General features: G+C 46.9%; 1 protein-coding gene across 2 annotated transcripts in view; it reads left to right on the forward strand.

Annotated features, from left to right (window-relative positions):
- The window catches only part of LOC119437633 (nose resistant to fluoxetine protein 6), a 61,867-nt gene that overhangs the window by 17,411 nt on the left and 29,260 nt on the right, over positions 1-15,196 (forward strand). Inside the window, exon 2 of one of the 2 annotated variants that reach the window (XM_037704626.2) lies at positions 6,945-7,344. In XM_037704626.2, the coding sequence (XP_037560554.1) occupies positions 7,101-7,344 (244 nt within the window). In that variant the 5' untranslated portion in view covers positions 6,945-7,100. Of the gene's footprint in view, positions 1-6,688; positions 7,345-15,196 lie in introns of those variants that run through there. The other variant, XM_049660750.1, reaches the window with a different exon arrangement.

The following is a 15,196-nucleotide window of genomic DNA, read 5'->3' on the forward strand; positions in this document are numbered from 1 at the left end:
TTGTCCGCGCCAGCCAGTATATCGCGATATGAAAACACGTATAGAGCTGAGCTCAAATTTCGCATTGGGGAGTATCGTAATCGTCGGTGAAATTTTTTGTTCCCCGGTGATTACGAAGACTTTCAGTCGTGATACTCTGCGTTCTCTCTCAGTGGTGGCTTGTTGCTGACCCTGCGGATCTATAGCATTCCTGAGTAATGACACTCATTCGACGCTATTCCTTTGAAAGTACCATCATACGTCAGCTGAGCTTGTTTTAAAGTACGAAATAATAAATTGTTCAGTTATTATATTATAATAGCGCTTGTCAAACAGTGCCATGGCGTACTCGACAATCTTTTTTTCTTCATTTCATTTTTTTTTTTGCGTGTGCATGGTTTAGTAAGCCTAAATCACACAAGATCAGCTCATTGAACGAACTGAATTAAAGCTATAGGATAAAGAAATGTCACTATGAAGGAAATGGGTGCATAGAAGGACATGGGGCTGGCGATATTTGCAAATTATACTGATCTGCCAGAGATACCTGACAGGAGAAAAGACAGTTATTGATAACGGGGGCGCGGTACTGACAACGCTTTATATCTCACCGAAAAACTCGGAATCTATTCTGAGTGTCTGAATATATGGTCCAGTTTATTTTCAGCGCTTCATTTATCTTTTTTTTTTACCTATACATATAGGCCCATTGGTCACGCGGGCCGCAATTTCTCTCTCCACCGCCAAATGCAAACGTAAACTCGTGTCTTTCTAAGTGTACGTGTTTCCCTTGCGCTAATATACCTTTGTCAGACAACTAACGTAAAATTATCTTCGTGAGCTTTCTGAACTTCCAGTATCCGGCGCCACCCAGGAGGCCTGCTGAGAGCTATAGTAGAGAGATATTTCAACGGGCAAAAACAAACAAGCGAATAAAACTTTCGTGCCGTTGCAACGAAGGGGCAAGAGTCGATTTGAGTGTCGTCTGACCGAGAGAATGCATTGCAAGTCGCTCGAAATGTTACCGTTAAGGGACAGTCACAGAATTATATACTTGTGCGCGGAGCTCGATCATAACAGTCAGTTCTCAGCCATGCAATCTGCTTTTCACATATGCGCTCATTTCTTGCTTGAGAACACGTACCGTCAGCTTCAGCTTATCGGCACCCTGCGCTTTTCGGCTACACACTGTTGCCATCACACGCGCAGTACAAAACACGCTACACGAGGTGAAATCAGTATAGATTGTGCACAAAGGCAAACGAGAAGACCACGAAGAGCGGGAGTCTGACTGGAATGGCGAACGAGTGCCGGCAGATGGATTGGAACTGATGTACCTCGTGTATATATATATATATATATATATATATATATATATATATATATATATATCAACCAATCGACAGATTTCACCCTGATGACGTCACCTAGATGTCCCTGTTGACGTCAAGACGCGCGAAGAAGGAGCCGGAAAAAGCCTTTTGCATTATCAGAGTTTATACATTACTGCCACGAGTGGCGCCGTTTTACTTTTTGCCGTCATTTCACCAAATTATTGTGCTTATCATGTTTCGCTCTGCGCAAGACGCGCTTGCTGCATTTCGATCTTCGTGGACGTTATCGCCAATTTGATAGCGTGACAGCCGCGCGCCTAATCAGATTGCACGCGTTACGCGTTGCGAATTGTGTTGTATGTAATCTCGAATCTACGCGAGCACGAAACGATTACTCAGGAATGTACACGTGCATGGTGCGTGTGTCAACGTCAGACCGACTTGAGCCGTGCGCATTAGGCTGACGAACGCCAATTATGGGCGGCGCTATCGTTAAAAGCCATTTTGCTTTATGATCACAAGTTCGCTCAAAAAAAATAGAAAAAAAGAGTTCGATTTATTATTCATCCCTTCTGCAGGGTAGTGTCTCTGCTTCTTTATCATCGCTACACCATAAAAATGCGTATCTAGATTGCTCACTCGCCGAAGTGAAAGAATAGCGGACGCCGGCGTGTATCTTCCCAATGGGACCAACTCTGGTGACCCGGCAGACAAACATTCGTGTCCACTCACAGTCGGCAGAGATAAGCGCGATAAGTAAATTCTGAACAAACGGACCCCCCGCAGATATAGGCGTAGCGCTGCGGCATCGCTTTTGTCCGCGTGTACGTCGCGCTTTGTCAAGGCTGCGCGCGACGAGTTTTTTTAGAGTGGCCTCGCGCCTGTCAACAAACGCCTGGCTTCCGTCCATTGCGCAATTATCGATGGCCCGCGCGTAGAACGAATTGTCTGCGCGGTTGCTGAGGTATGTGCAACGTTCGCGTCCTATGACAGAGCGAACGAGAGTGAGGTAGTGCGTTCAGGTCTTTGGGGGGCATTATTTCGGACCATGCAATATATGCGCTTACTTAGGCCCATTCTCATCGAACAATATATACTACGAAACCTAAATCGAAGCTTGCTCGTTTTTTTTTTCCTTCTTTCTGTTTTCTTGTTTTCAACTGTACCTTAAGGAACAGTAAAAATAAAAAAATAAAAATATATATATATGAATGTACGTAACCCTGCATCGTGCAGGAAGACCACTAAGGCTCTGTGATGACAGCCATCTTGACTCCACTCGTTGACGCCAGCATGCCAGTCACTGCGGAAGCCGAACGCATCCGGGAGCTCTTGCTCAGACTAGGCAATTACTCACGAATCCGCGCTCACACCGTCTCTAAACTGTACTCAGTTTAGGTGCAAGACGCCTAAACTGAGCACAGTTGAGGCGTCTCTGTACTCAGTCTCTAAACTGTACTCAGTTTAGAGACCGAGTACAATGTACACGTCGGGCCATGCACACAAACTGAGTTTCGGTGTTGCAACGTCATTACGTTTGCGGCCGAGAGGACGCTGTCAAACAACAAACGTCATTATTGAAGCGTTAATGTTTCTTCTAAACTGGCACAAAATTAGCGGAACTATAGCTCTTACAAACAAGGTGTTCAGTTGTTATGTCCACGCGTTCGGACAGCACTCCTGAAACAGCGTTAATCTGCACACGTTTCGCGCATCGCCGAGGCCTGTCCGCATGAAGCAGCGTAGACGGTATAACGTAGTGATCGCGATTACTCAAAGCAATCTTGATACAAACTTAACGCTAACAGAGCTTCGCTATACGAAGTCCACTTTGCTAAAGATGTGGCACCTATTATTATTATTATTATTATTATTATTATTATTATTATTATTATTATTATTATTATTATTATTATTATTATTATTATTATTATTATTATTATTATTATTATTATTATTATTATATACCTTTCTCCTGGCAGCACTAGAGTCCATTTGATGACCCGTTTCCAGAAGTGACGGGTGTTCTTTTTGTATGTTGTGTGGTGGACCATTGGTGTATATCATGTGCACTGGTGGTTCTTGTTCGTTGGTGCGTATGTGTCCGCCTGGTTCCATATGAAGGGTGTACCGTGTGCTTGGTGTCCAGAGTTCCAGAAATCTAAGTCAATGTCTTTTTTTTTTCGATATGTTATGTACTATATTTTGTTGTGTAATGTTATGTTGTGCTGTGTTGTGTTATATTATGTATGTTGCATATTGTAAACCGCATTTGTATGGTATGTTTCTTGAAGTATAAATGTGTGTGTGTGTGTGTGTGTGTGTGTGTGTGTGTGTGTGTGTGTGTGTGTGTGTGTGTGTGTGTGTGTGTGTGTGTGTGTGTGTGTGTGTGTGTGTGTGTGTGTGTGTGTGTGTGTAAATTACACCATTTCTCACGTGCGCCATATCCAAGACCACCAGGTTGTTCCTGGTACACTAATAAGAGTGATTGATTGATTGATTGATTGATTGATTGATTGATTGATCTTTACTTTAATATATTAAAATATATATACGATGGAAACTGAGAAACTGGCAACTGCCACCGAAAGTAGCACAAAGCCTGTCTTCTCTTCAGAAGACAGGGAATAGAAAGACATAAAACTCGAAGAGTTCGACACTTCTGGAGCGCCTGCGTTGCACATAAATGCTGGCGCCCTGCGTGAAGAGTGGCAAGCCACTTGCAGCAGCTGGCATGCTGCAGGTGCGTCGCAAATGCGGCAGTCGCGTTGAGCGCGGAGCACCGGCCAGGGCACGAGTTTGAGAAAATACGCCAGTGGTGTGCTCCCTGAAAGGCATCAGGGGCACGTATGCACGATAACGGTCTCCCGCCAGTACTGTTCGCAAGAGCAGAGGCCAGCAAATCGTCATGTTGGACGATGGCGGCCGGGCAATGCCAAACAGCGCTTACAGAACGAAACGAACCTCAATTCGGTCTCCCACAAAGCTTTATTCAAAATGTTATATACATACATATATATCCCCGCGTATTTCATTTTATTTCTAGTTACTGCGCTTTTTTGGATTGCGCATTGCTATTCTGTTTGCGTAGAAGTAGAAAGTGCGTGTGCGTGCGCGCTCGTTGACACACAGAACACCCCCTTGTAACTTAGTTGAATTACAACAATAGGATACACTAATAACTACGTTCTCCTTGCCATTTCGAGCAAACCATTCGCATAAGAATGACCGAATGCATGCACCGACACCGACAGTAACCACCAATGGTCTATCTATAAATAACTAACAATAAACTATAAACCAAGGCGGCTCAGGGGCTGTGTCGTTCTGCTGCTCTCCACGACGTCGCGAATTCCAATCCCGGTGGGTTTTCCACGAAAGCGCAATGCAAAATACGCAGGTGTACATTAAAGAAACTCTGGTAGCCAGATTAATCCGCAGCCGTCCACTGTATACGGCGTCTCTCATAAATACTGCGTTGCTCTAACACGTTAAACCCCATCAGTGAACGAACAATAAGTTTCGTTACGTCGGGCTCCGGGCGCGTCATCAGAAACACCCTTTTTCATTAAAAGTTTTGGTAACGTGACGGGAGAGTATGGGTGACAGGCGAAAGAACTTTATTGGTTGTCACCTATGTCATGGGCGTCGCATTCACGAACGCTATAATTCATTCTTCGTCAGAATGGCCAACAACGCCGCGTTCCACTCTTGCGGTGCGGACGTCATGAAACAAAGGACATTCTGTGCCACTGTAATTCCGACGACTCTCAACGAGTCGAAGTATAGTGGTGAACAGGCCTCATATGGACCGTTCTCGGAAGCAAGGAACTCTGGCATGCACAAGGCCACAATAGCGCTAATGCGCTTCTTTAGGGTAACTGGGACTATATATTATACGGGAGTGGACATTTATCTGCGGGTGTTCGCACAATGACTCTCCTTCTTCATTAGGAAGTTTTAGAAATAGCGCACCCAAGTGTCCTTGCGCACCCAAAGCCCCAAGCCCTGCTTGCGTTGCTTTGTACGCTTTTTGCGCTCTTTTCTGCGCCTATATATAGCGGTTTACGTCCCCTAACATTTGGGCACTAGAAACTTAAAACTCCCTTCGTTTCACTTTTCCAGCGTGTACAGCAGCCAACCGGGCGTGGCCATACGTGGTTAACCTCCCTGCCATTCCTTCTCTATCTCTTTCTCAGCTCTTTAAACGTGAAATTCGCGTCAAAAACAAGCGACATTCCGATGTACAAATTTGACTGAAGAGTAAGTTGACTTGATGACCTTGCGCTGAGCAGCCCCTCCGCAGTCAGTGTACGGAGGGCGTGGACTACACACAACACGAGCAACGTGCGCTATACCTGCCTGCCTTCGCATACATCACAACGGCAACTTCCGGGCACCATAGCCCTTACGAAACATGACAGCGCCGCACCCTGACGAAGCAAAGAATGCATTTAGACGTGCATGCGTCACTCAGTCGGAGACCAATACGCCTCGTGTGATGGTTCTGATTCTTCCCACACTATAGACGCGGTTATCGTCACGTCTCACCGTTAGCAACTATCTCGACCTGCCACTCTACGCTTTCGCGAACGCTCCTGTCGAACAACAAAGAGCCAAGAGATATGCAGCATGCTGCTGCAGTCAACGTCCCCAACCCCACCTTCCTGCAGCCTCTTTTTAGTTTGGAAGAAATTGACAAAAGGGGTGAAAAAAAAAGCAAACAAGAAGATGTCTCAACAGTGATTTAAAAGAAAAAAACATTAATACCTTTAATTAAAAAATGAAGTGCTCAAAACAGGCGTTTCTCGATTGTAATCACATAGCCTGTGATTTAAGCCTGCGGTCACCGTAATTCGCTACTATATTTTATTCGCTCACTGACGACTCACGCACTCAAAGGAAGCTGACATTAAGAGAGATTGAAGCTCTAAAACAAGCAGTCCGTTGAGAGTTTCAAACAAAATACCGTTCGCACTAATTGAAACTCAATCGGGAAGACGAGAAATGAGAAGCACCGCCATGCACGCGATTACTGGAAGGTGCAACGCGGCCACCACTGCGTTCGACGCCACTAATAAACACGCCGCGACCCGCCCACAATGAACGTCCGAGCCTGTATCACGCCAGCGTTATACCAAGTGCTGCGAAACGTCGAAGCACGCAAAAGGGACGTCCTAACTGTTTTTAGCTCGACTTGTCTGCGTATCGGTCTATGTCAGTGGCGCACAGAATGTTCCGACGAAACGTTTCCCACAACCACCGTTGGGGGGGGGGGGGGGGGGGGGGGGGGGGGAGCACGCGGAGCGTATATCTCATCTCGTCGCCAAGCTCATTCTCATGGTCGCTCCCCGCGGCCGGCGTGCAAACGCGCGTCCTTGTCAACCCTCGAGTGCTGTGTGTGCATACTCTGCCACGCAGTTCCGGCTCGCTGATGCAGGGGTATAGGAAAGACGCTGCAGCATAGCGAAAAACACGCGCTGACTCTCGCCGGGCTGCCATGCATTCCGCGACCGTGGAGCGTTATTATTCCCCTCTTTTTCAATCACGATGGCCGCACGCGGCCGGGCAGGCTCGCAAATGTCGCGCGCGCGCACCTTCTCACTCACCATCCTCTCTCTGCCTGCGCAGACTTTGCACCGGCTCGGCTACCGGACGATCCCATCGGGCCCGCTTATCGGGGGCGAGCGATGAGGGACCCGCCACCGGCGATAAGGGTGCACGGCGGCGGCACTGGTACGACCTGAGCGCTCGACTCCGGAGTCTCGGCGCGGCTTGCGGGGCGTCATGGCGAGTCGAAGCTTCCGCTGGGTGCTGGCCCTGCTGCTGGTAGCGGGGCCCGCGCGAACCATGGACCTCAAGTCGATGGGCATCGACCTGGAGCGCACGGCGTCCATACTGCTGCCCATGCTGCCGGTCATCTGCAACGCCAACAAGGAGCAGAAGCAGAACGTCGACTGCGCCGGATGCGTCGACTCCATGGTGCAGTACTTCAGGGCGCTCTCCCACGGCGAGGAGTGGGCCATACTCAGTGAGTGCGCGCCGGTCGCTTTCTCCGAGATGGACTACTTTATAAGCACGCGCTGCATGCCGGCTATATATAGTCACATTGATGCATCACATTGATGAAGCAAGCAGCGCGCGAGCCTCGGCTGCTGGCTGCATTGCGAGTCCGAGGACCGCACTGCTGACCCCAGGTCAAAGCCGATGGCTCGCGTGCTTCCGCTTCGGCTATGGGAAGCTGCGCACATAACGCGCTCTTTTAGCCACGCGCGCCTCCATCATCTCCTAAAGAGATTCCCATCATTGTTCTATATAGCGGTAGAAGCGTGAGCTAAGTTGTAGCCAACATGATGCGTATACGGTACATCCATTCACCTGCCTGGCAACTCTTTGACCGGGGCAGGGTGGTGTGTGAATTATGCACACGTTGTTCATGTCTGGAGTCTACGAGGGGTAAAGCTGGTTGTCGATCGCCACGCGTGCTGAAATCGACGAGTTCGCTTAAAAATAATTGTTCGGGCAGATAACGTATACGCGTTCACTGCACAGCGGAATATAAAATTTATCAACACGTTGAGATATTGTGTTGCTTACACACGAAAATTAAGTGCGAAGTAATTATACGTGAGATAGATAGGTTTCATTGATCATACAAAACGAGAGATTAGGAAAGGATCCCTAGCACAGATTAATCCACACATAGAATGTGTTGAGTTAGCTATCTTTAAACTAACAACGTGATTTCCTAACAAGTGCTTGCTATTGTTCAGTACGTTCAGCGGAGTACTGAACTATACTGAACTGAGTGTCGGTTGTTAACGCGAACGCAAGTGCTACTTTTACTCGGATCGAGTGGTCAAGATGGCGCCGGCGAGTATTCGCATAGAGAAGCACACATTTTTCCATTTATGTTGAAAGCACCGCGAAATTAATGTAGCGGACGCATCTTGGATACCGATTTCACAGCTTTCTACCTTTCCTTCAAGTAGGCATGTTATCAGTAGGCGTTGATCACTACAGGTGTGCAACTGATTCCACGCACCGAGCAAAAGACAATACTCATTCACTGCCACATGTCCCGTGATTCTCGAAGAGGCGTTCATACTAAAACCCATTGTTTCACATCGTTACGGTACACAAAAAAAGGAACAGTTAATCTCATGCTTTTGTGCGTTTTACAAAACGGTAAGAATTTTTTTTTAATCAGACAATGCACGCTTACTCAGTAAGAGATTGGGAACTAAAGAATGTATTTGCTATTGCCATGATTAAACTATTAAAGTTCGTAACAGTTGTTTATGTGTCTAGGAGGCATCTGTTTCACCATTTGGAAACCAAATATTCACTCACGGTATCTTCATAAGAGACCGTCGGTCATATTCGCAACGAGTTTCGATTGAAGGAAGCTCTCGCCATAGGCTGACGTACAAGTGCGATCACGATAACAATTTTTACCACACATTTACCACAGGGTCCTCCCCGTGCCCTCGCTCCTCGCAGGAATCCTCTTCTAATGAGATGGTTAAAATTTAACTGTGTGGTATAACGTCCTGAAGCATGCACACGGGCCAAGACCGACGCATTAGTGTAGTGATGGAACTACGGACTAATTTCCCCCAACTGAGTTTCCTTAACGCCCAACACATGCGCGGTACAAGAGCGATACAAGAGCTTATGACATTGCGGTTGCCGTGGCCGAAAATTTGAACCCGCGATCGTAACGCCATTTCCACTGAGCCACCGGGGCCGATATGTACTGATCGTTTTGTTATACATATACCGCTACCTCTGTATCACTACTAAAGTGGACTCGGATTCACTATTATCGCTACACTTTCACGCCCCTATCCCTTCACCCACACTCTCCCTCCCTCATAAGCGTTAAGTGTGCGGTATGCGCTATATACACCGAGTCTCTACGCAACATGGAACATGGATGAGTTTGTAACGGACGGTGGTTATAAGATGGTAACGGTTCGTAAAATGATATGTACTTTCCAGAAACACGATAACGTCTGCCTCGCCGTTAACGCTTTCTAACGGAAAAGCTGCACGTGACGGAATTTCTGGCGTATTATGAACGGCGTGGCATCGCACGCCGTCAGCTAACCAGTTTCACGCCGCGCACAGTGACGACGCTGTAATGAAGGCCGAAAGCTCTTCCGTGAGGTTACGGTACGCGGATTAAACGCGCATACACCAGGGTATAAGCATTCTTTTTTTTTTTCGGTTGTGGCAATAGCTGCAGCGCGGTTTGCCGTTTTATGGAAAAAATTGGAGGACGCTTAAGCTTCGCCTTTAAGAGTGGAACGCGATAGCGTTATCGGGTCCCGTTCGAGCCCCGTTATCGGGCCCCGTTGTAAGCTGGCTTTCCCACTGCAACCCAGAACGTGGGAAAGCCAGCTTACAACGATGTGGGAAAGCCAGCTTACAAATACCAAGCTTACACCGATCCCCTTAAAGTCAGCTTCACTTTTAAACAGAAATGCATTGCCGAGAACACGTTTATCCAGGGGCAATATAAGTCGTGTTATTAAAATGTGAAGACCCTAACGCCTTTTTTTATTATTTTATTAATTGTTTGATATTGCCCCGATGCGCGCGAGTGTCCAAAACGCATTAGGCAGGCGAAGTCCCAATTTTACCTGCCGAGGTTGCGAGCGCCATCTGGATATCATTTTCGCAAGCGCGCAGCTGTAGGTCTGGGAAAAATGCTGGAAAAGGGGTTTGTGTTTGAGTTTCCTCGTAACAAAATTATGTTTTCTCGTACATTCAAATTACAATTCGACGCCACCATGTCTGTAGGTTAATTGTGCTTGAGTCGTACTTTACTGTTTTTCTGACAGATTTCACTGTAAGAAATATAATTTTTGTTCACCAAAACCTTGCACCTTGTGGAGGGCCTGCGCGGTTGGGGTGGTTCGGGATGATTTTCTCCGCCACGGACGCCGACATCGCACGCCGACGCCGGATTTTCTGCGACACGGAGCCCTTAACGATGTCGCGTTAATAAGGCCTTATGGAAATCCGAGGCGTGTATACGTACGCACAAAGTCACGTCACATTTGCGCTGTCACCTTTCGATGGGAGCCCGTATGTACTACAAAACGCAAACATCGGACACTGCATTCTGCACATTCTAGGCACGGTAACTTTTATATACATTTTCACATTCTATCGATATATTTGTCGCGATTAATTTATCCCTTAAATGTGGGTAATCTCCGCACAGGTTTCGATGCGTTATCTTTTTTGTCAAGCCAACTATGTCGTCTTAAGTTGGAGCTAAATTCCGAGGTGCGGAAGGTGAAAGATTTAATTAATGTAGTGTAATGTAATGAATGAATGAATCCAACTGCTGTTTCTATACGTGTTATATTGCAGAATGTCTAATGTGACGCCGCGTTACTCTGAAGTTACGAGTATACTCCGTATACGTATACTCCTGAAGTTACGAGTATCGCTCCGTAACAATATGTATATCGCGCCAGCAAACTTGAACAGCACCAATTCTACCTTCAGACCCAATAAAAAACAGTCAAGCCGACGCTGCCGTTGCCATTATTTACGTTGAAAAAAACGAAAAAAAAAACGGCGATTATCCGCAATTTTGAGAACGTATACACCTTTAGAAATGTTACCGAATACGTTTCTTTGTATACTATACGTATAGCAGAGACGTAAACATGCTCTATGTTAGCTTTTAGTGCGCATTCCTTCTGTTTTCCTTTATTTATTTCATATAGTCACGCGTCTATCACAGTTCCTCCGCGTTCGGTGCTGTCGCTTGGACAAGGGCGCGACGAGAGTGTGCGAAGCGGGGCTCGACAAGCTGTTCGGACTCTCTCTCTCGCTAGAGTGCTCACCGCTGCCAGAACACGGCCGATAAGCCGCGTGAGCGATTTATGCGGCCCTGATCTCAAGCGTCGCAGTCCTCCACTCCCTCCAGGTGGGACAAGAGAGATTTAAGGGGGGCGAACGCTGCGTTGGAATCGCGATTTTTCCGACCGAGAGAGATGATGCGCTTGTTCGCTTGCGTGCGTGCGTGCGTTTGCTTATAAGGAGCAAGGTGGAGAGGTCGACCTGCGGCTTTAAAGGGGCGCCCACAGTATATATGTAGAGGCTGCGCGTGTGTCGTATTTCTCTTTCACGCTTTCCTCTCTCGAGTGGCAGTGCGAGTCCCTCCACTTGGCCGCCCGCGTCATCGTCGTCACTCTGGGCGTGTCTGGTATTGCTCACAAGTGCTACGGTTTGAGCGAGTTATTGGTACGTATTCACTATACATATACGTAGAGCGCGATGAACAAGGACAGAACAGAGAGAGGCGGGGGCGCACACAGCACTATACGTGCGTCCCTGTCTATCTGTTCTCTTGTCCCTGTTTATCGTGCACATACGTATATGAAGACGTATAGTACAGCAACACAGTGGCTTAGACGGCGCTGCTTAAGCTGTATTCACAAGAGAGCACGGATCGCCGATTCAGTCCGCAGGCGACCAAGGACGAGGCATGAACTGCAACCAATCGGGCCGCTGTAGCGCAGCTCGTCTGCGTCATTTTTTGTGTGCGACGCTATTTGGCGGCACGGAGCCACGCCACGTGCTCGTCCGCGGAATTCGGGCCCTCGTGTTGAATCCAACTTAAAGTGATCGCATGGAACTCCGCACGATCCGTAGCGCGGGGACACTTCGTATGTGATGCGATGGCAAATAAAGCAGGGTCCGCTGACCAATAACAAACCGGTTTAATAAAACACAAACGGTTTTCTAACAACAGAACATACAGGTTCGTCCTGCTCAATGTTCCGTTGGCGACTGAACGTTTTTCGTCACATTCCTCCGGATGCTCATTCCTCCTTTCCACACGTGGTTGTCTCTCGCCTCCGGTGTCTGGGGCGAGAGTTTTGGGGCGCCAAGTAAACCACCAAATGTGCCGAGGACGGGGGGCCGTATACCCTATGTGGGGTCCTTCCGGGAAACTTCGCGTTGTTTACTGAGTCTTTGGGAACTGTCCGCGACACGCCTTGGCTTGGAGCATATAGACACGTCGCCGCAGGCAAAAAAGAAAAAAGAAATTTTAAAAAAAAAAACGCGTCGTTGCTGGCAAACGCGTATGTGCTCGGAGCGACGAGGCAGTCTCTACGGAACGCAAACACAAACTGTTATATTTCCAGTATACTGCGACGCAGGTCCGCGCAACACAACACCGGTGGGTATATTTGAGAGCCTGCCATGTTGGAAATTCCGAGCTGGCACTCACGTGGTCTTGATGGTCCCGGAGGCGTACACTACAGTTGTGACTTAGGGCTCCGATCTACTGTAGCATCTCTATACAGCAGGGGCTACCGCATTTAGGATAATTAAGCGTCTGAGCGTGGAGAGAGCGAAAAAGAAAAAGAAAGAAAATATTGTTATTGCGAGGGAAAAGCGAGCGGGGACTGGGAGTCAATCGGTTGTGCTGCTTGTAGGCGCAAGACACTTCATTCGTGGAAAAGTTCAGATGCCGCGCGATGCAATTTCTTTGTTCTCGAGACTTACCATGCTTATTAAGGTAATGTGGGAGTACAGGGACCATAGTGATTATGATTATTATTATTATGATGATGGCAATGAAGGAGGTAGTACAAGATCCGTAAGCAAAGCGTAAAAGGTCATCCTGTGTCTTCGTTTGAGCCTAGACCTTAAACAATGGCCTCTGCGCCTGTTGTTTGCATCGATTGATCCAGTCGTGACAGCAATCAACTTTACAGAGAGCCGAAGGTAAAATGTGAGACGGAAAAATACGAGGAACACTATGTATACGGTTGCTCATCTTTCTCTCATTCCTAAGAGACCTCATTGATTGATTGATTGATTGATTGATTGATTGATTGATTGATTGATTGATTGATTGATTTTAATTGAATGGTTGGTTGTAGTTAAAATTCTAGCAACTTTCGTCGCCGGCGTTTTTACATTGTATCTGAAGCGACGGAACTGACACCGTGAGGTACAGAAAAAAAGAATAATAATAAGCACTTCATTGAAAACAGCTTTTCGTCATGTCTGCGGAAATACCACAAGACGGAAACGGCGAAACAGAATCGAATCGATTTATCAGTGCGACAAATAATGCGATGAATAAGATCATTGATAGATGCTCGCCATCACCACATTCCTGCACGGTGACTGAACTCACGTTGTCAAATTAATTAACGTGGATTCCCGAGTGACGCCGCTGGACCTGCCGCTTATGTTGCTATCGAATGTCAGATAACGAACTACTCAGTCCGACTGAAACTGTCTGCAGTACAGCACTTTTTTTTTTTAATTCGACCACAACAACGGACGCTCGGTAGCGCTTGCTCTTCTTTCTCCTTCCTTTGTTTGTTAGTTACTTTTTTCTTTTTTCTTTAATTGGGAGGGGGGTCTGCGGTGTCTAGAGAAGGAGTTGTTGTTTACACGTTGCTTATGTGAGAAAGTTTGAGAAAATACGCCAGCGAACTGTCCAAGACAACGACTCGTGATCTCGGGGTGAGTCATTAGTGGGAACTCTAACATTTCTGACATTTCTCGTTTCTATGTACAGCCGTTCTCCCAAGCTTTCCTAAACACGTGAAAGCGAGATATTTTTTTTTATTATTCTTCACGAAATTTCAACGTATGCTGCCCGGAAATGCGCTTGCACGCGGGATCTACTCAATGCGTGCCTCAAATACACATTGCGCCCACTTAATCGTGGAGTAAATACAGCGTTCTCTTGGCATGGCATACGCATTCCCCTGAGGCATGTGTTACATATTGCTCACTAAACTTGAACGCAACGCGTGTCTCAGTGATCTCAGTACACTGCTATACGCGACGTGTATTGGTCACGGCGTAATGAAGGGTTAGGGGAGAAGGGGGCGACAAAGTACGATATTGCGCATCTGCGCAAATAATCTGCTCACGAATCCTGCCTGTAGTCCCACACCATATCGTGAAACATACATATGCACCTTGACACGAGAGCAATGTTTCGTTCATCTTTAGTGCGCATAGTAGTACGCCAGCGCGTTCGCTGAGCGTTATGAAAGTATACGGGGTGATAATCTTTAACTTTTACGGAATCTTTTTAAAAACCGCCGCGGTAGCTTTGCGGCTACGGTGTTGCACTGCTTAGCACGAGGTCGCGGGATCAAATCCAGGCCGCATTTCGATGGGGCGAAATGCAAAAACGCCCCGTGTCCCGGCGTGCACTGGGGACACGTTAAAGATCCCCTGGCGGTCAAAGTGAATCCGGAGTCCCCCACTACGGCGTGCCTCCTAATCAAATCGTGGTTTTGGCACGTAAAACCCCAGAATTCTTAATTTAAAAAAAAAATCGCCGGTTTCACATAACATAATTCTTGTCCTTGAGCTGGATTGTTCAGAGGTGGACATTACTTGCACGAAAAATGGAAATACGTATTCATATGATTAAAAAAATGACTAATTAACTTATTAATTAATTACTTTACGGCGCATATTTCAATTTACTAATTGTAGCCTTTACCCCTCCCCCGGTACAGGGTAGCCAACCGGAGATAATCTCTGGTTACCCTCCCTGTCTTTCCTTTGCCTTTTTCTCTCTCTCTCTCTCTTCCACTTGGAATGAATTACCAGAATGACACCAGTACGGAGACATGCACCATCAAACTCGCCGTAAAAATGCACTGTTGGTCCACTTACCTTTTTAATAGAAGGCTATTTTGTGCATTGAAGCACAAAAGTATATAACTGGAACGCCCATGTATTTCGTCCCCACTCTTTTGGAAATAATATCTCGGAACTGGTGTCATCCCTGATATTCCATTCAAGTGGATGCGTCTTGCAAATTCACCGGCTACAATTCGTAAATTGCAATATGTGCCATAAAGTAG

This window comes from Dermacentor silvarum, chromosome 1, assembly GCF_013339745.2.
Source record: "Dermacentor silvarum isolate Dsil-2018 chromosome 1, BIME_Dsil_1.4, whole genome shotgun sequence".
NCBI lineage: Eukaryota > Metazoa > Arthropoda > Arachnida > Ixodida > Ixodidae > Dermacentor > Dermacentor silvarum.